We start from the raw sequence: 22,087 nt of genomic DNA on the forward strand, positions 1-22,087 counted from the left end.
TTCAAATCAAATTGCCAAAGTTGATTATCAAATGAACGTAATTCCTAAGGATACCAATAACCTTTCTTATAACATGTTTGCATACACTTTTTTGCCTGTACATTTTGTCATGTTTATATTAATATAACTCACTGACACTGCATGTAGATATCTAGATCTATTTCTTGTTCTTAGACTTGCCTATATTGGCCCCATTATTAGATCTAGTAGTAATATTTTTTGCTGTTCTTTTTTTGTTAATAGGGCCAGGGCCACATGGAAGACCACCAAGTTGATGATATGTGCCGCCTGTTATCAGAAATTGAAAAAAAATAAATAAGGGCCCACTCAGACCTCAGTCAAAGTCAAAGACAAAGGGTCGACAAAGTCTCAATTTCAAAGATGCTCAAAGTCAAATCAATTCATGTTTTTGAGCGCTCTGGTAAAAGAGATATCAAAATCAGCTAAATTTACAACGGCACAAATCTACAATAAGAATTTAGGATACGAAACTAGTAATTTATGGCACCACATACATCTCACCTCTCGGTCTCCTAACGAACCGTGGGGGACCAGCAGAACCTTACATCCAGCCCGACAGTTCCGGGGGAAATTAGTGCAGCGTCCCGCTCGCTACAAGCAGCAGTGAGCATTTACGGCTTGCGACGAACTCGGTTGCCATTTTTCAAATCAACGATATTTCACGTATTTTGTTATAAGATCGTACAAATTTGATAAATTTAGGTGGTCGCTAATATATTCATATGAATGTGTAGTGTAAAAATAAATTTCTAACGTCAATTTCCAATATATTTATAAAAAATGATTCAAAATTTTGCACGCATTTCCAATGGTAGCAGTCGACAAAAAGGCCCGGTTGGAACTATTCGAGCCCCTTCAAATTTGACCTTTGACCCCTGTTGTCGCAACCTTGTTTATATAGGGCCTTGAACGAGAGGGCCCGCGGCCCTCTACGTTCGTTTCGCAATTCGCAACGAGCTAGCTCGCGCTCAGATCAGGGGATCGGATCGGAGTAGTCAGCAGAGTTTTTGACGGTACACGAAGAAAGCCGCTGCTAGAACCATGTCAAAAGCCAATAAAATACCGGATCGGTGAGTATGAAATACCATTGTTAAATGATTTATTTGATCGGCTTATAATTTCCTTTCAATTTTATCGATAAATTTTTCAAGTACTTTAAATGATAAAAGATAATTGTTTCGCCGGCCTGAAGCGGCGACATGCCTGTGTCTGTGAAGTTGAAGCCAGAGAAAATGCGGCGTAAATTACACTACAGCCCCATACATTAATTTACGTGTTGGTAGATCTAGAATTTATATAGATTGGAGACGGTCAGTCATCTGCTGCTCTTTACTTTGTCTTTAGTTAAATGAACTAGTAGAGTTCAGTATATTGTTGAGAGCTAGAGATCGGGCCATTCATTTTCATTGCAATAGGGGAGACAATCTCCAAAATTGCAACATTCCAACAAACTCCCGCAAATTTAAATTTTAAATAAGATAATAAGAGGATTTACAGAATCAAGTCCTAGGCTACGGCTACGTAACTTACCGAACGAACTTGAAGTTGAAGTCAATTCCTCCTAATATGATGAATATCCCTCAAATAGTGTCATTTAAGGCAGCGTTGATTTTTATTCTCGTTAAACAAAATACGGAGCGAGCTTGCGATTTCCCAAACTTTTCGTCTAATGAGCTAAAGTGAGTAAGACTAAGTAAGAGGGCGCGCGATCTTCATATCAAAGACACTACAACTAGCATGACTAGGTAAAGACTAGGCACAAAAACTATTTTACACGTAAATCGATGCAAAGCGTTACGCGAAGTCGGCAAAGTGTCCAATCTTTTTACTGTAAAGACTTTGGTGGAACATTAATTGACAAACGAACGGTAGCACTTGCGGGGCTTCGTTCAAGATGGCGGCGTAAACATCGGGCAAGTCTCCCCCATCTTTTCATAATATTTTTCTCATTTTTTTATGAACTCTTGTTTCAAAATGAAATACATAGCGTAGAAATGTAGGAAATGAAGTTGAATCCTATTTACATGATTTAGGGCTAGATCTTTTAGAATGAAAGTAGAAATCTCGGGGGCGAAAGTTTCAGGATTTTTGGCAGTACACGCAGATGAATGGGATGGAATCCCTGGCTTTGTAAAGAGTAAGCATACGTTAGTAAATTATTTTTACTCTCTAGAAGCCTCCTGTCTAGTAAGAAGCCCATTTGGTTTGTGTGTGGATGACAACAAGTAGACGGTGAAAGGGGGTAATTTTTCATGAGGAATCTGCTTATCACATTTTTATTTGCTGCCAAGGTAATCCTTTTACAGCAAATGTAAACGAAGGAAATTGGTCTCCCAAACTGGAGACTGTCTCTGAAATTGGATACCCAAATTCTTTACAAAAGTCTCTGATATTGGAGATAATCTCCCACATGGGAGACAGTCTCCCATATTGGCTGTGCGCATCTACTGTTCATAGTTTTTTTTGTGAGAAAACGGCCAGTATACTAGTTTTAGCACTTTCTCAAATCTCAACTCTTGCTTTTTCATTGTTATTTATCCAAGTCAGGATCTTCTCTTGTTCATGGATGATGTCTCCAAAGACACTTGTCTTATTCAAGCATCCTTTGAGGGTCAACTATCCAGTATTCAAATGTCCTTTTGGCAAGATCATATCTCTTATTCAAGAATATTGGGGTGGTGCTGGTGCTGATTAGTTTCATCCAAGGTCCAGTGATCAGTAGATCAATGAGACTAGGTTCTAGAGCTAGTCAGTGTTCCAGTAGGTCCAGGCATTACAAATGCAAGATGGAGGTTGTATGTAGGCTTCTCCACTGTTCTGAAGTAATCGATGATGTGATTTCCGATTGTGAATAAAAGGCTAGCACTATAAAATAGTATGCCAAACCTGTTTCTGATGAAACGTGGCATCCTATGCTTGACACCCTACTCATTGAGGAATGCACTCAAAGTTGTCGTTCCCCCACACCCTCGCTGTTGAACAATTTGGAAGCTCCTCTAATGAGTGTCTTGGCACTACATTCATTCCTGCTATGGAAAGGCAGTTTTTTTTAAATTTTTTTAGGTTGGTCTGCTTCAGTGTCAAGCTTCCTCAGTATGGTAATTGCTTCCTTTGCAAATGTGTCTAAAGGGTGCCTGGCACATTGAAAGGAGTTCACTTTCTTTCTAGTTTAGATCCTCCTGCTTCTATTCAATGGCCACATTTGTGACGTAACAATCTGTTGTAGTGTTTTCAATGCTTGTCAGCAGATTGTTGTTGATTTCTTGGCGGGTATCATTTATCAATTCCACGTATTCTGCAGAACTTTATCTGACTTGCTGACGGATGCCAGTCACATAAGTGTTGTCCATTGTACATGTACGATGTACAGTGCGTCCCACAAAAAACGAAACAGAGATTTATCGATGATTTATCATAACTTAATCACAAATACAATAGACAAATGACCTACCATTTTAAAGCTTAGAATCTCCTCTTTCATCTGAGATTACTGAGATTATTTCTCATTCCCGCATGAGTGAGCAAAAACAATTTGAAAAGGGGATACCAAAAAGTCACTTGGGTTTTAAAAAGAAAACCACATTTTTAAAAAGTTTAATATCTGCTCTTTAATTTGATACCTTAATTACAGAAAATGGTCAAGAAATAACAAAGTTCTGGTTATTTGAAATAAGGCTTGAATTTCAATAATTTCATAAAATGAAGAGGTTTTACAGGCTAGCGTTTAAACTCACTCGACACTCCGTTTTGTTGACGATCAGCCATGCATTAAGTCTTTTGTTACCGTGCGATAGCTTCTGTGGGAAACCGGTGAAAACACGTTTATTTAATTAAATTATGGAAATACAAGCATTGTTTCGAGTGATCATAACTTGTTTACTTCTTGACCATTTTCTGTGATTAAGGTATCAAACAAAAGAGCAGATATTGAACTTTTTAGTCATGTGATTTTCTTTTTGAAATTCAGATACCCCCCGCCAAATAAGTTTTTGGCATCCTTTCTTCAAATTGTTTTTGCTCACTCATGCGTGAATGAGGAATAATCTAAGTAATATCAGATGAAAGGGGAGATTCTAAGCTTTACAATGGTAGGTCATTTGTTTATTTTATTTATGATTAAGTTATGATAAATCATCGCTAAATCTCGGTTTCGTTTTTTTCTGGGACGCACTGTATATCAATGTTATGGGACCTTCTGATGATCAGTTCAAACTGTTCGTCCCTTGCTTCTTGCTAAGAACTTTCTTTTCTCCTTGACACCATCTCGGTTGATGGACTTTTGCAAACCGTTGGACACAAATCCAATGGTTTCATTCTCATTTACTTTGATCTTAGTTTTTATAGAAGCTTCTAGTACTCTCATATCCTGGCCCGTGGGATACCATTTACAGAGCAGTCTTGCTCTTTGACAATTCCAATGATGTCTGCCACTTCAGCTTGCAGGTTAGGCTCTGTGAGGCTGACAGATGAACATCTAGCTCCCAGTTTATTAGCCATTATGTCGGGTAAAAAGATGCATCAAATATCACCAAAAAGTACTAAACTCAATACTAATCACACTTTCCATTTTTATTAAGTCCATACATTTTATAGGAAAACATATGCCATTTAGACTCATTTCTATGTAGATATGAAACAAAATATTGTATACTGCTGTTATATGGACACAGTGTCCAAATAGCATTGGAGTATTTACATTTGATCCTAAAAGTTGAATTATGGCAATCAGGCTGATTAAAACATGATAAGCACACATACGCCTACTTGTTGTTAAGTCAGGTAGCTAAATACATACATGTAGGCCTTCTTCAAATTTCCTATGTACATTTTTTTTTCTTTCATCTTTGTGCTTTAATTCATTACAAGCTCAAAGTTATACATATTGATGCAAATGTGCTTGTTTGAAATTGGTTATTTGATTGTTTTGGACTCTCCACAATCATGGCCTCATTCATCTGAAATAGGAATCCATGTACCCAAGCACTTTGAAAATGTTGGTATTGTTACCCATACATGTAGGTACATGTACAGTGTAGCTCTAAAGTAACTCTTTTTATTTCTGACCTTTTCCACAGGTGGGAGAATTATAAACCTTTTGGCGATGTCATCAAAGGGACCAACATACTCCCACTCAAAGTACCATTAAAGGAAGTGAGTGAATGCCAATTTATAAATATCTTGTCTTTGATGTCGGAAGATTGTTGTCATGTGATTGGTCAATTAATTAGATGTGGATATATCTCCTTGAATCACCCTAGAATGTAAGTGACTGACTCGCTTGTGTGACCTTTGCAGTGGGGGGGGGGGGGACATTTTTGCTTCTCTCCATAGTTTACGAGGTCACAATGCTGTAGTCAATTAAAAGGTTTTGATCTAAACTAGTGGAGAAACATGATGGAATTTGTCTAGGCTGAATGAGTGTGAATAAGCATTAGTTACTATGTGTGCACACACTGGCACACAGGCTTTTATTTATTTATTTTTTTTATAGATTGTTCTTTGGGCCTGATGTTGCCATCATTAAAATGATGAAAAGTGGCCCATGACTCCCACCTAGTAAACCATAATTAAATTAATAGTACTAGGTTTTACATCAAGCTAATCAAATATGAATAAACACTATTAAATCTCTCCCAATGTGAGCCCTCATGTGGGCAGCATTTTTTTTTCATTATCATCATGATTTATACTAGTTTCCTTATAAATTACATTTTACTTGTACCTCACCTAATACCTCGGTCACATTTGTTGTACGGCGAGTCGAAAATAGCCGTTTTAACATTTTTTGTACCAGCGTCATATAGGTGGTTTGAATAAAAATGAATAAAACGGCTGTTTTCGACTCGAAATGTGACATTACTAGTAACACTCTTGTTCTTATGTGAGTCACAAAATTTTGTTTTATATTCCTTTGACATCCATTATTCATTATTTTATTATTGACATTTTCAGAAACTGATCTTCAGATTACAAGAAAAAGACAGGTAAGTCAACAGCGGATAACTTTTATAAGGACTCATAGTCATTTCGTGCTTGATTGATTTTTTTGTTTTTTAGCAATGCAAAAAAATGTGTATTTTGATCAGCATGAGTTACCGTGCAATATTAAAGCATATTGCTTGATGCGCCAAAATGTTATGAATTCCCCAAATGCATAATGTACAAAATCTGCTGTCCATGTTAATGCTGACTTGCAGGGTCTAATGAATAGTGATCATTACATGTAGTGCTAATATATTGGATGGCTTTTTTTCTTGGGATATCAGAAATATTCTGGACACTCTTTAGGGCCAGTGTTATACTCATCCCTGATATGGTCATTATTTGGACCTAACTTGTCTAATATTTCTGGGGAGCATTTCATGAAACGACTTATCAGAGACGTTTTAATCAACAAGTCCTGGGGAGCGTTTCATCAATATTTTCATCCGACAAGTTGTCAGATCTGACATCTTTCCATGATTTTGATTGGCAGAGAGGCACTGTTCCTATGGTAACTGTCGGATAAAATGGGACTTGTCGGATAAAACGTCCGACAAGTCCTTTCATGAAACGCCACCCAGTTTATCCATTAATTACCATGGTAACAGTGCCTCTCAGCCGATCAAAATCAAGGAAAGTTTTCAGATCTGACAACTTGTCTAATAGAAATGTAAAAAATATTCATGAAATGCCCCCCGCTGTTATCCCATTCTGAGCCATCGAGTATAATGTAATTACGCATGTTCATAATTTGTTTTTCATATTTTTCTTTAGATTTACACCAGATGACCTTCTTAACAAACTAGATGAGATGAATTACAGATTAGGTCTTCTCATTGATCTGACTGCCACAACTAGATACTATAATCCACAAGTAAGTACATGTATTTTTTTTATCCCAGGGGGCAGCCTCATGGGGGGGGGGAGGCAGGGGGTGACCATCCTCCCATGATTGTCAAGTAGTGAAAAAAAGAAGGGGAGGGAGTGGCAAAAGAAAGAAAGGTGGAGGTAAAGAAAGAAATGATGAAGGAGAGGCCTGGGCCTCGTAACTCGATCTATTGCTCCACGCCTTTGGAACTCCCTCCCTAATTCTTCGCTCCTTGAAATCGACAACATTGAACTTTTCTAATTGTCCCTCAAAACTCACTTATTATGAGTAGTAATTACCTTGATTGGATGAGCCTGCATCTATGAATGTGTTTTTTAAAGAGAATTATGGCGCAATAGAAATTCTGTGGATCGTCATCATCAGTTGAGAAAAATATATCACCTTTTGGTTGTCTTGCTCCCCCTGTCAGTATAGCCTGGTGCCACCTGTGTTACATCTTCATGCAAATTGGCTATAGCTCACCATATCTACCTGATTTACATGTAAGTTTGGGTGGTTCTTGTCAGGACCAAACATATGCTCAAGAAAGAGAAAAGGTGTAGGCCTGTACCTTTTTAATATTTAGATATTTATTATTTTTTTCAACTCAAAGGTTGGTATTTACCCTTGTGATACCACATAGATACTACTGTATGCCCAAGAAAGATGAAAAGTGTACTGTGAAACCTGTAGGCCTACCATTTAATGTTCAATTATTATTTTTAATTTCAAGTATCCATCTTTACCATTTTGATATCTTTATACATGTAGATGTTATGCCATATTCTACACATCAGTGTTATTGTAAAAATTATAAACATTGTTATCAGAATGTTAACAAATCACTCTGATTCTTTTTCTTTCAGATTTTTGTTGACAGGGATGTGCAATATGTAAAGATTTTCACTCAGGGTCATGTTGTGCCTTCTCCAGAAGTCATAGAGAAGTGAGTATAATAGTTTATCATACAGTACCAGTATCTTGTTTCACGAAACAATTAGTCTTTGATTTAGTGCTGTAGCCGAACCGCCGAACCGAACGGTAGTTCGCCGAACATGGCACTTCCGAACCGAACAGAACCGAACCGAACACTAAGACTCGGTTCGGAAGTTCGGCAAAAAAAAAAAAAAACGGCTTTCAGCTAATAAATTTATAAGTTTACACCCTTTCTAATCATTATATTTGCGCATTCTCTATTTAATCTTCTTTGCAATTGTATGTTGGAAGTATGTGCTTATTTTGCGGTTACTAGATTTTGTTTTCATTTTCATGTTGACATTGTGGTTTTTACGGCCCTGATTAAGAAAGGAGATCCGATGAATGATGTTGCGCGAGCTTGCGCTATAATCATTTTACTGGCTTTCATCATCTCTCGCTCTGTGGCCGAATCGCCGAAGCATGGTAAAGAAAACCAAAACTGTATGTGTCACATGTGTTCATTGGTTAAATCTAATTATCTAAAATATTGTTGTTTTTAGGTGGCGAACAAGATTCTTGTTTGAAAATCTTCAAAGTATTTTGAATGAACGAGCTCAATAAACTGAAAGTGAAAGATGAAGTACCATTAATATTACGAATTACGATACGATGTGATTAAGATCGTAACTCGTGTATTGTTGCGGCGGAGAATAAAGATCTGATTGAGGTGTCGGCTCGCTACTGTCTAGTTTTCATGATTTTAGAGAGAAGTAAAGAGTTTTGAAAACGAGAGATCCAGTGAAAGTGGGAAATAAAGTGAGTGACTGTTAGAGATGGAAAGGAGAGACGCAAAACAAATAATATAGAAATGAGATGAGGTGAAGTTATCTTTTTTATTATTAACAATCAGATGAAAATAAAAATCAAACACTCATGAATGATTACGGTAAAGCATATAGCAAGATCCCCTTCCCCTCGTTGACAAGTTGAATGAAGATAAAGCCATGCGGAAACATTCATCTCTTGGGGGAAAATGACCCCCAATCTTTACTCTTTTTTTCCTTTCTTATCAACTTCTCAAATTAACCATAAACAATGCGATGATCACTCTACTCCCCCTGTCCCATTGCAGTCGTAAAACTTTGCATCCCACTTGGTCTGTATGTTCATGGTCGAATGAAATCTGACCAATGAAATCATAGAAATCTCGGGAATTGCTCTTCAATCAGTGAGCTGAGTTTCGCGAGCAGACAAAGCACGTGGCTGCATGTACCGATACGACAATCAGCGACATGCGATTGGTGGTTTAGTTCACCCATCGAGCCAATTAGCGAAAGGCGCATTACATAAGCACGCTTTCTTCGACACGCCCCTGGCCCTACTATGCCTACAGTTCAGTGCACTGGCGCTGGCATGGCCGCCTCGTATGTGATGCCAATCACGTTTGGCCGGACTGTACTAGTATATATAAATATTCATGAGCTCAGAGTCCCGCTACAAGGCCGGGGACTGCATGCGCTGGAGTGCGAGCGTAGTTAATTTGGCAAGTATCCAAAGTGTGGTCCAGGTATGGACGACTAGGAAGAGTCGCCATTTTAGAACTGTGAGTTACCCAATAAATATGTCATCAGATAATCAAATTCGAGATAACAGTTGATTCGTTGAGCGCTATAACTTTCATAGTCTCATGTCAACAAGATAGAGATAAAATGGTTTGATGTGACAGAGGTACACGCGAGCACATGCAGTCAATCAAGTACAAATTGTCTACCGGTACGCTACGTATACCTGAATGAACTATAGCTTTATCAGTCTATCATTACCGAACCCCGAACCGAACCAATGTTCGGCAAATTTCTGCCGAACCTTGCCGAACCGAACCGAACCCGAACATGGCGCCTGACTTGCAGCACTACTTTGATTTTCACTGAAAATTGTGCTGTGAGCCCAGCAGTTGCAAATAAATAACAAGTAACAAATTTGTTTTGTGAAATGCTCCCCACGAGGGCCTTTCGTCAACGTTTGTAATTTGACAAGGTGTGAGATCTTTCTTTATTCTTGATTTGGCTAAAAAGCTCAGGAGTCTGACTGTTATATAGTGACTGTCGGATAAACAGACTTTGTCGATTAAAACATCTGACAAGTCCTTTCATGAAGTGCCCCCCGCCCCATCCTAGTATGCGGTTACAGAACCTGATTGAAATTTTCATCAATTGGGTCTTGAGACAAGTCTAGCACAAATACAAGTTGGTGCAAATATTTATTGCTGAATGGTACGCACCGTATAAGCTAAAGCAACAAGAATATGTTTTTGGTTCTCTCTATTGACATTAACCAAAAGTTCCCGGATGTAGCTCACGCTATTTACTTGTGTGATGCAGTAACTTTCGATAGCTTGAAGGTAAGAATAGTATACACCAAGAGGGATAAAAGAAGTACCAACTTTTACAATTATTCCTCCTCGAAATGTAAGAAGAGATTGAGAATCGGGTGCGAAAGCGGATAGGCCTAGACTAGCGCTAGCTACGGAACAAGTAGTCTGGAAGTTGTTGGGTCGAACATCACTGAACAAGAACTTGAATTCAAGTTCAGCGCATGAAGTGAATGGCAAATTGACAGCATACGCTGCAACCGGGAACTTCTGGTTATTGTTGACAGTGAGAATTCCTGGTTTGAAATGCTATAACCCAGATCATATTATTTGCCAAATAAATAATAATAATAATAACAATTTGATTCATCCTATGATAGACTTATAAATTTAGACCACGTTACTTTGTTTTGACAAATGAAGGGTGTGTCCTTAGCTACACAATATAGTTCCTTCCTACAGGGAGTGCCGTTGGATTAAAATCAAACCTAAATTTAGATTGACTTAACTCTCTGGCCGGTATTCTGAAGTCAGGTTTAACTTAGACCACGGTCTAACTCTGGGGAGCCAAAAGTTCAAAAATTCTGTATTTGTTGTATATTTCTTATGTTGAGTATTTTGTTTCCTATTACTTTCATAATGAAGAAAAATAGTTATCAGTCCTGGACTATTATGAACAATATGGGTGCCATATGAGTTGATAATTTGAATGTGTACTGTTAGGGATTTGTGCTCCAATTGGCTCTCCATAGTTAAACCACAACTTTAAACCAGGCTTTAATTTAAACCCGAGTTCAGAATACGGGCCTCTATCTCTTAAATATATATATAAATATACATTGTCATTTTGGGTTTGATTTGAATCTCTTGCACCTGTTTGTAAGACTGGGCCCAGATCATCTCTATGCACCTTAAATACATGTATATATTATTAGCCCTGGGGGGTGTTTCACAAAGAGTTAAGTATGACTTAGAGTCGCATTTAAATGCCGGCGCGCACACAACATGAAACGTGCAATCTTATTGATCAATATGCAGTAGTGTGCGTCCTCTTGGCATGATCTGACCAATGCAGTCATGCCTTTTAAAAACGCATGCAACTTGGCATTTAAGTGAGACTCAAAGTCGTACTAAATTCTTTGTGGAACAACCCCTGATCATCGGATTCTGGTTTGCTCCGCACACACTTCATACACTTTTAGAGTTTCCAAATTCATTTGATATGCATACCACATTTTAGATCTTGTCAAGGGACATCATAGACATTGTGGAGGACTGAACCCGGAATTCTATGATTCACACACACACGCACTCACTATGACAAAAGAATAAAAAGAAAGAAACAAAGCTTTTATATGTTATTCCCTTAAAAATACTGTATATAATAGAGGTAAAATTGAGGCTACGTTTAATTTCTCCTAATATTGTTTGTGTCACATTTTATTTCAGGTTTACTACTGCGATGTCATCATTTAAGGAGTACAATAAAGATAAAGGTAAATATATTTAATTTGGATAACTGGGGAAAAGCCAAGTCTCTTAAAGTTAATATTTATTTGAAAAGTGTAATTTCAAACATGTCAATCATCAAGGTAGAGAGATATTAATAGATATAATAAATAGCAAACTTAGCTCATGAAATCATGTAAAACTAGAGCTCTTTATGATGTGAAATTTCTAATGTAGATGGTAAGATGCATTGTTCTTGCTCTTGTTGAATATATTCATTTTCAATGATGGTTGGATTGAATTTAAAAGAAAAGAGATCAACATTTTCTTTTAGATGAAATAAGTTGTGCAGACAAACTGCTCATCTATATAACCTAAAGTGAATTTCTCCCTCGTGACAACAGTGTGATTTGAACCCCAGCACTTGTTTTCATAATTTACAGGTTTACTCAATGATCCATAACTCTAAAAGCTTTTATTCTTTAAGAATATTATTGATCAAGTTTTGAAAGAATATGCATTGCAGGAAGACTATCAACAAAATCAGTTACATTGCTAATAATATGGACCCTGTCTTGCAAAGATCTGCGATTGATTCAACATTGAAATTCAAATTGAGCTTGACCTCTGCTGCATGTAGAGATATGAGTTTGAGGTAAATCTCAATTTGAGTTTCATTGAAATCAGTCTCAATCCTTTGTAAGACTAGCCACTGATTGCTTTATCATTATAAGCAGAAGATTGAGATTAATCTCTCTTCAAGTTTCATTAAAGGACAAGTCCACTCCAACAAAAAGTTGATTTGAATAAAAAAAGAAAAATCCAACAAGCATAACACTGACAATTTCATCAAAATCGGATGTAAAATAAGAAAGTTATGACAATTTAAAGTTTTGCTCAATTTCACAAAACAGTTATATGCACATCCTGGTGGGTATGCAAATGAGGAGACTGATGACGTCATGCACTCACTATTTTGTATTTTATTATATGAAATAGGGAATATTCTATTTTTCTCCTCATTGTAGAGTGAAACAACGATTAATTCCTCCCTGAACATTTGGAATAAGCATTGATTAATTCTATATGATTCAGTCAAGTTGGTCCTTATTGTGAAATGTATAAAAAATGAAATATTGTATAATTCAAACAATAAAAAACGAAAGAAATAGTGAGTGAGGGACACCAACTGTGTCATTTGAGTTGTACATATCACTGTTTTGTGAAAAATAAGCAAAACTTTAAAATGTCTTAACTTTCTTATTTTACATCCGATTTTGATGAAATTTGCAGCCTTTTGCTAAATTGATTTTTCTATATTCAAATCAACATTTTTCTTGGGTAGACTTTACCTTTAAGATTAATCCACTTTTTTTAGATTAAACCCTGATTTAAAATTGTTCTCTTCAGTTTTCACTGTAGTGTGCTTTTTCTTCTTGGCATTATTTTGTTGTACGCTCTTTTTCTGTCTCTCTCAGACCCCGTTCTCATTACGCTTTCTAAAACTAGTTTACTGGAAACTGGTTCAGGAAATTAGTTTGGAAGATCGCTTTGCTAGCTTTCCCATTTGATCACCCGAAAGTGGTTTCAAAATCACTTCACGTAAAGCGATCTTGTTGCCATGGGAACGCTCTCAGTGGGGTGACACGTTTCGTGCAAAATTCGAAACTGCATCGTATGCATTCTACACACTGTGTGTGGAGTAGCGCACTCAAAATGTGCGAAGATCCCTTCCCGTAGAATGGTTGTGTCCTCACTTATGCTAAAACCAATTTAATTTGGCAAAGCGATCTTGAAAACTACACCGCGAGGTGGTTTTATGAACTGGTTTAGAAGATCGCTTCCAAGATCGCTTCAACCGTTCTCATCACACGTTAAGCTAGTTTCCACTAAATTAGTTTTAGGAAGGTAGTGCGAACGGTGTCTCACTCTCACTTCAATGGATATTTCATGGTATTTCTTTTCTATTTCTTTCTTTTTCAGATACCATTATAGGTGTGCACTGTACTCACGGTGTGAATAGGACAGGATACCTTATATGTCGGTGAGGAAATTATACTTACATGTTGCATTAGTGGTTTAATGTACATGTAGTCAAATGAAGTTAAATGATGCATTATCATTTTGTAATACTGGGGTAAAAATGAATAAAAAGATAGATTGAAATGACTAAATTAATTATGAAAAAATATAAGTTATTATTGAAAGTTTCGAAAAAATGAAAATATGAACATTTTTTGAGTCATTGTTTAAAGTATAAATGCTTGTAAGCGAGGAACCAGAGGACCAAAGGCTTAAGGTCCTCTCCAAGGGACGTGGTAATGAGGATAAACGCCTAACCATGGGGCACTAGTGCACAAAGTGGGAATCGAACCTGGGTCATCATAATCATTATTAACCATTATGTTGTCAGATTGCAATGCATTATTAAATGAATGCCTTGTGCGTGCCATGTATTAGGCTCGAAATTTTCCTTATTTGTTTGTTTCCTTTGTGATACTTTGTATGAAAATTGTTCTTTATTATTAATTCCATGCTTCTCTCCTTATACATTACTAGGTATCTGATAGAACATGAGGGGTTTAAGCCGGAGGATGCATTGAAAGGTAAGTAATTGATTGCCATTTGATCTATTTTTTTGCTTAAAATGAAAGATTTACATGCTTTCAGTCTTATAGAGCAAGTGAATAACATTTAGCTGCATGGAAGCTATGAACGATGACAAAGATTGAATAATTAATAATTTTTTAAAATTATTTTATTTTTTCATAGGGGTTTACAATCCATCATGTGACTTGTTTGGTGGAATACTTTGTACTCAGTATTTGATCTAATCATTATCATCAGTAAAGCATTTCATATGAAGAGTTAATTTTCAGTGATTTTCACTGTCTAATTTGCTCTCGACCAATCAGATGCCATGATTTCAGGAGCTTATAACATCTGTCAGTAAAAATCACTTCCGGTTTCATGAAATGCTCCCCAGGGAACAAGGCAGAGTGGTCCAGTCTTAGTTACATTCAGAAAAAGAATTACCAAGATACTTGCTCAAATTACCGTAAATGTACGTTGTCATATCATATATTTCTGAATGGGGAAACGGCACCGACATGTCATATCGTATCCCTCCTATTCATTTCCCGTATACAGCCTTTAAAGATGCGAGAGGATACCCAGTGGAACGAGAGAATTACATCGACGATCTTTTACACCTGAATGATGATAGGTGAGTAGTCAAGTTGGGGGCAAAGAAAGTTTTATTTCAGACTGAAACTTGATGTTGAAAGAGAGAATTAAATAGAACCCAGCTCCCTGTGGCATAAAAGTTATCATGAAATGGATTATAATCAAATGATTGGCTGACATGCATCATGTGACCAGTTAGTTATCCTAGCCGACAGGCAAATAGGCTAATGACTGGTACTAATTACTAGTTCTATTGACCGACCGCTCATGGTCTTGAGATGAGTATAGTATATCAGATAACAAGGACCCAAACCACTTTTTTTTTAAAGAAAGGTCAAGTCCACTCCAGAAAAATGTTGATTTGAATCAATAGAGAAAAATCAAACAAGAATAATGCTGAAAATTTCATCAAAATCGGATGTGAAATAAGGGAGTTATGACATTTTAAGGTTTTGCTTATTTTTCACAAAACCGTGATACGCACATTTGAGCAACATGCAAATGAGAGAGTCGATGTCCCTCACTAATTCTTTTGCTTTTTATCGTTTGAATTATACATTATTCTTTTTTTTTTACAGATTTGACAATAAGGACAGCTTGACTGAACCATAAAATGTTAAAACAATTGTAATTCCCCATGTTCATGGAGGAAGAAAACTTGTTTCACCTTCCAATTAGGAGAAAATCAGAATATTTCGTATTTCATACAATAAAATACAAAAGAAATAGTGAGTGGCGTCATCAGTCCCCTCATTTACATACCGACCAGGGTGTGTTTATAACTGCTTTGTGAAATTAAGCAAAATTTAAAAATGTTATAACTTTCCTATTTTACATCCTATTTTAATGAAATTTTCAGTGTTATGCTTGTTGGATATTTCTCCTTTTTTTCAAATCAAGTTTTTGTTGGGGTGGACTTGTCCTTTAAAGAAATATGATACACACATGACACATCATTTTGCTCAGGCCCAAGAATACACACACTTGTTCACTTTGAAAGAGGTCCAAATGTAAAGAAGTGTTCCAAATGTACCTCGTGTGTAATTCTTACCAATGACCTTGAATGATATATATTATTTGTGTACTGTTGTGGTGACTGTACCATTCAGTGGTAATTACCATGGTAACAATGCTCAACAGCCAATCAAAATCAAGGGTTTCCTGATGTAACCATCGAGTGCCGAAGTTATCATAATAGTATGTTTTATGCGACGATGCCCAGAAGGATAATTCCTTGAATGCACTGAGTTGTTCAATGTTGTTTTAATGACTGTATCCAACCAACGGTTATTTATTTGTCTTGTTTTCGGCCAAATATTTAGCAAATAATGTGAACACAAAACAGTACATCTACTTTGCTTTCTTCATTCATGTTATTATTACTGACAATAATTTTTATAATTTCTGAGAAATCACCTAAATATATTTCACTACCACAAGTCCTTCTCTATTCCATCAATTTGGAATATAATCATATTTGTATGACTGATAGTGTATTTGAATGACTTTATATGATTATACATGGAAGGTCCATGATATGAAGAAATTAATGAATTGTAGAGTAGGAAATTGATAGAAAATGTCTGTTTCCTCATTGATACAGGAGAGCTTCTTCACATACCAAAGGGTCTCATGTTGAACACTACAAAGGCAAGGGAAAGAATGACCATTATAGGACTAGAAATAACTATGATCATGACAGGGAAATAAGAAGAGGGCATAATCAGCACTTCTACGACCCCTATCAGTGGAATGGAAGAGCCCAGCAGGATCCACATCGGAGTACATTCAAGGGCAACTCACCTCGGAATGGTCCATTCAGAAGTAGGGGTGGCAGCTCGAGGAGAGACGGAGGGATGGATCAAAGAGTTGGGTGGCAAGGACAGGATGCGTACTATGACTCGTGGAATGGAGGTGGACACATGGATCCATATGGTTCGAACTGGAACGGCCCGTACGGGTACTCGCCGTATGGAAACGCTCCGTATGGTAATGATCCTTACGGGAACGGTTGGTATGGGAACGACCCGAATTGGGGTTTCCAACCTTACTGGCAATCGTACGATCATAGGACTTCTCACGGTGGTGTGAAGAATGGACCCAGTATGCGCGGATCTTCAAAGAATATACATAACCCGGGTTACAGCCCCTACTAGTGTGAACACTCCCCAATGTCTTGCTTCCAGGCGTACCTTGTTATTTTATTCATTTGCTTCCCATTTCATAAAAACTTGTTTTATGATTTAAATTGTATTATTCATTTACTTACCAACTTATTAAAACAGGTTGGAGATGAGCAAACTACTGTGGTTTGAAGGTATGGAATAAGGTGACCAAATTAATTTGTTATTCAAATGAGATATTTGTATAGATTGAACAAAATGAGTGGATGTTTACATAACCTGGGTTACAGTCCCTACTAGTTTGAACATTTTCCAATGTCTGTGAGGGGCGGGATGGCTCAGTTGGAAGAGCAGGGTTTTCATATTCTGGTTACCTGGGTTTAATTCCCACTTGGTGCCCTTTGGTAAGGCATTTAAATCCTCATTACCAGGTCCCTCGGAGAGGACCCTTAAGCCCTCCATCCTCTGGTTGCTTGCTTACAAGCGTTTATGCTTTCCTAGGAATCAGGTAAACAATTTCTACCATTACTACCATAATGAGCTTAACAAGTCTGTTTGAATATTATATGCTCTGACTGATTTCATACTTGGCGTTTGTGTCAAAAGCATGATGCAGATTGCAATCCTTTAATAGCAAAAACACATAGGCCCCTATTCTGAAGTCGGGTTTAACTTAGACCACGGTCTAACTCTGCTGAAATTATGGGGAGCCAAAAGTTAAAAAATTCTGTTTATATTGTATATTTCTCATGTTTACAATTTTGTTTCCTTTTGCTTTCATAAGGAAGAAAAATACTTCAGTTGTCATTCCCAGACAATTTTGAACAATATGGGTGTCATATGAGTTAATAAGTTGAATGTGTACTGTTAGGAATCTGTGCTCCAATTGGCTCTCCATAGTTAAACCACAACTTTAAACCAAGGTTTAATTTAAACCCGACTTCAGAATACTGGCCATAATGTGACTACGTGAGTTTACAAAAAATGATCCAAGTCACATTAATGATAGCTCAACATCTAGTGAGAGTCATCTCGGGACTAGCTTCATATTGAAAGATCAACTCTGGTACTGGAAACAACAGAAAGTAAAATGTTCACAGAATTGAACAAAACTTACACAGAATTATTCAAAAATAAAGGTAAATTAATAAATGATATCTGCTAGACAATTTTTCAGGAAAATATATAATTACAGAGTAATATGAATGTATCAGACAAATTACTGAAAAAAAAATGGTGTGGTCCCACATGCTGTTTCCTGTGTATCTACACCAAGATAAGCATGTGATAATGACATGAATATAATGTCATGCAAACCTGAATTATTCTTATTAAATTTTGTTGTCCTAAATAAGCATTCTAGCATACAATAAACATTATAGGAGTGCTTCCAACCATTTCCTTTTAGAATTAGAGTTTTAAATTGTCACTTGAACTTAGCTTTAAAGTTTTTTGCTGATGTAAAATTTGACTCAACGCCTACACCAAAAGATTAACACCAAACTTGAAATAACCCACTGCCTTGTCATTGGATAGTGACACTGACTATTCTTGTTTTAGTTTTGTGTACGCAGCAAATATCATAAAATAGTGCATCATTATGGAACAGCCAGTCAAGACTATTTGGAAAGTTGGCCAGCTCTAAGCATACAAAGAAATCAGTACATGAACAACAGATCTTTTTTGAAATTGCAGGTTTTATAATGATGCACTTTCCTTTAATACATATATTTTTCCCCCAAATTCAAATAGGGGGAAAAATTCAGTTATTTATTTTTCATGAATAAATTGTATCATTTTAGTTTTCTTGGTGCAGCCAAGAATACAATAGTGTCCAATAATATCACATAGGCTACCTGAACTATAAATGAAAATTTCACATATTCACAACTCCATTTTGTGTCTAATTTTGATGAAAAATTGTGTTGCCATGATCTCCCCCACATTTTATCCAAAGTTTTTCTTTTGTTGAAGTGATAAAGATTGTATTACCAACGAATGGACATTCGCTTGTTGCATTGCTTTGCAGCAATATACCAGCAGAAACAAAGAAGGGATAGAAATATATCATAATCATGTTGGAATTAAACAATTTAAAAAAAGGTAATAAATGAACTCTGTATTTGTCCTTGTTCAATTTGATAAAATGAATTGTTTATTTCTGTTCACTTTTGCATGATCAGTATCACTGGCGGATCAGGGGGGGGGGGACGAGCCGGCTGTGCCCCCCCCCCCCCCCCGTTTGAGAGGAACTATTAAAAGTTGTAATGTAAAAATGCCGTTAAAACACAAGTGTGCCCCCCCCCCCCCTTTTGTAAGTGAGGACCTTTTTTTTTTGCTTGCTTGTTTGTCAAATTTTTCCTCAGGAAAATGTGCCCCCCCTCCCCTTTTAGAAAATCCTGGATCTGCCCCTGATCAGTATGCTTACTGAGAAAACTTGTCAGGTAGTTTTAAATGAACTGTTCTTGCCCAGTTGATCCAGAAATTTGAAAGCCTGTGATACCAAAGGCCCGGGAGACCAAAGGCGCATGAGACGGAAGGCCCAGGACAATCAGGGTACTAATGGATAATTCGTTTTTCATTCCCGATCATCGCAGAGCAAAAACGGAAATCAACCTCATGGTTTGGTCTCTGAAAACACAAAAACGAAATCACAACGAGAAAAACCTGTTGTGATTTCGTTTTTGGAGATCAAAAACGGAAGAATGAAATCAGAAATACTTTTGGGCTCTTTCTGATACCTCATTCTATACTTGTGTTTGTTATATATCAAAAACAAAATCAGAACACGCTTTCTACCCCGTGATTCTGTTTGGAAAAACGCAGACAGCGAAAACGAAATCGGGTATTCGCTTTCCACTTCCTGCTCTGTGATTTTGTCTTTCGCACAGCCAACAGCCATATCGAAATACCATGACGACGGGCCTTATACACACGTACACGCAGTACAGTGCATTCATGATACGACCACGTGCAACAAAAATTCACGTTAACATGGCTTTTTCCAGCGTTTTCGGACCTTCACAGAGCAGGAAGTGGAAAGCGAGCTTCCGATTTCGTTTTCGCTGTCTGCGTTTTTCCAAACAGAATCACGGAGGGGAAAGCGTGTTCTGATTTTGTTTTTGATATATAACAAACACAAGTATAGAATGAGAAATCAGAAAGAGCCCAAAAATATTTCTGATTTCATTCTTCTGTTTTTGATCTCTAAAAACGAAATCACAACAGGTTTTTCTCTATGTGATTTCGTTTTTGTGTTTTCAAAGACCGAACCATGAGGTTGATTTCCGTTTTTGCTCTGCGATGATCGGGAATGAAAAACGAATTATCCATTAGTACCCTGATTCAGGACACCTGTGGCCTATGAGACTATGGACCTGTGATTCCAAAGGTCCATGAGACTGAGAAACAAGGAGTAAATGGGCCCTAGTATTAATATTTTACATATTTGGTATACACTTCTGAACTAAACTGGAAGATTTGAAGAAATTATCATTAGTTTTAAAAGAGAAATATAGATTTTACCTCAAACTTGTGATCCCGCAAGGACTATTGTAGCCCAAAATTTATTCTATTCTGTAGCGAAATTCAAAGTCACACAAAATAAAGCAGGTGAACCTGTATTATTTTTTTGCATATTTGCCCTTACCATGTTCAGGTTCTAAATTATAGTACTGTAGCTCTGTGTAAATTTAATGAAAATGACATGGATTCTTTTTTAACTGTAAAAAACATCAAGGGACCACCTCTCCAAGGTGCAAGAATAAACCTTTCTATCTTAACAATTCTCATAAAAAAGACACAAAACAGAGAGGAAAATAAGGGGGAAATCAGCCCCACACGACAATTGGTCTCAAGGATCCATTATCAATTACTAATATGACAAATGATATTGTTTGGCTGAAATGTTGGAAAATTTCTACACAATCACAGGGTTAATTGCTGTTTACTTATGCCCACTTCATTTGTTTTCGCTTCATGATATAAAATAGTATTGGTTAGTACAGTATTAACCTGCCTGTCTTTTAACCATCTTCAATAAATTATTTGTATTGTTAATCGTTACTTTTATTAATCTTGATTTGGTCTGTATGCTATTTTCTTAAGTCTTGATTAATTTTCATTTCAAATTGGATTTTTATTTATTTAACTCCTTGAAATATATTTCAGACCTGTCATAATACTACTATGAATGTGAGTTCACTTCTTTTATAGTGTGCTGTATCAGATTCTAATTAAAAAAATTATGAAAATGGTGATAATGATGGTGATTATGATGATGGAGATGATCATGATGATGAAAATTGCTGATAATAATGATGATAGATGACTGATGATAGAAGATGATGATGATAATGATGAATTGATGGTGGTGGTAGATGATAATGACAACGATGATGGATTATAGATGATAAAGACGATGGATGATGGTGGAGATGATGATATTAATGGATGATAGATGATGATAATATGATCATGATGATGATGATAATGATAACTAACCACCGCCTCTTCTTGGTGTGCTAGTGCTTCTGATGATCATGATGATATCCTTCTGTTTCTTGCTTCCACTAAATACATGCATATTTTTTTCCAAATGATTCTTGCTCCTCTTTCCCTGTTTCAATCGGTATCTGTCTGCCTCTCTCTTTCAAACACACCCTCACACACACAAGCCCTCTCTCCCCCTCTTAATTATTCACTCCCTCTGTTCTCCTCTCCCCTCCCTCTTCGAATCCTTCATTCTCTCCCCCTCTCCATATTCTTTCTTCTTTTCAATCTCGCTTCCCCTCTATCCCCCTCCCTCCCTCTATCATGTCTATGTCTCAATCGGTATATGTCTGCCTCTCTCGCTCTTTCTTTCAAACACACACACACCAGCCCTCTCTCTTTATCTCACTCTTAATTATTCACTACCTCTGTTCTCCACTTGCCTTCTCTCTTCCACTCCTTCAATCTCTCCCCCCTCTCCATATTCTTTCTTCTTTTCAATCTCACTTCCCCTCTACCCCCTCCCTCCATTTGCCTGTCCCTCCCAACCCCTTTATCTCTCCCCGGTTTTTCCCCCACTTTCACTTGCAGGTTTTCTTGGTTTCTCTGTCCACCCTTCCAAATCGAAAAAAAAAAAAAACTTTTCACTTTACCCAACACACGGGAGTCACGCTACAA

General features: G+C 37.0%; 1 protein-coding gene across 1 annotated transcript; it reads left to right on the plus strand.

Annotated features, from left to right (window-relative positions):
• The first annotated feature begins 952 nt into the window (after positions 1-952).
• LOC129273094 (mRNA-capping enzyme-like) lies at positions 953-21,101 on the plus strand. The gene is made up of 11 exons (XM_064107524.1): positions 953-1,091; positions 5,097-5,172; positions 5,974-6,005; positions 6,778-6,877; positions 7,738-7,817; positions 11,610-11,656; positions 13,593-13,653; positions 14,169-14,215; positions 14,760-14,835; positions 16,399-19,458; positions 20,255-21,101. Exons 1-10 carry the CDS (start codon positions 1,063-1,065, stop codon positions 16,949-16,951), a joined length of 1,101 nt encoding a protein of 366 aa, XP_063963594.1. The 5' UTR covers positions 953-1,062; the 3' UTR covers positions 16,952-19,458; positions 20,255-21,101.
• The last annotated feature ends 986 nt before the right edge of the window (positions 21,102-22,087 follow it).

The sequence above is a fragment of the Lytechinus pictus genome, chromosome 12 (assembly GCF_037042905.1).
Source record: "Lytechinus pictus isolate F3 Inbred chromosome 12, Lp3.0, whole genome shotgun sequence".
NCBI classification, from domain to species: domain Eukaryota; kingdom Metazoa; phylum Echinodermata; class Echinoidea; order Temnopleuroida; family Toxopneustidae; genus Lytechinus; species Lytechinus pictus.

Bases quoted from the DNA above. Each gene is read 5' to 3' on its own strand.
- LOC129273094 (XM_064107524.1), top strand. From the start codon at position 1,063: ATGTCAAAAGCCAATAAAATACCGGATCG. The intron at 5,173-5,973 runs GTGAGTGAATGC...TGACATTTTCAG, and splicing joins TCAAAGTACCATTAAAGGAA to AAACTGATCTTCAGATTACA. The intron at 7,818-11,609 runs GTGAGTATAATA...ATTTTATTTCAG, and splicing joins TCTCCAGAAGTCATAGAGAA to GTTTACTACTGCGATGTCAT.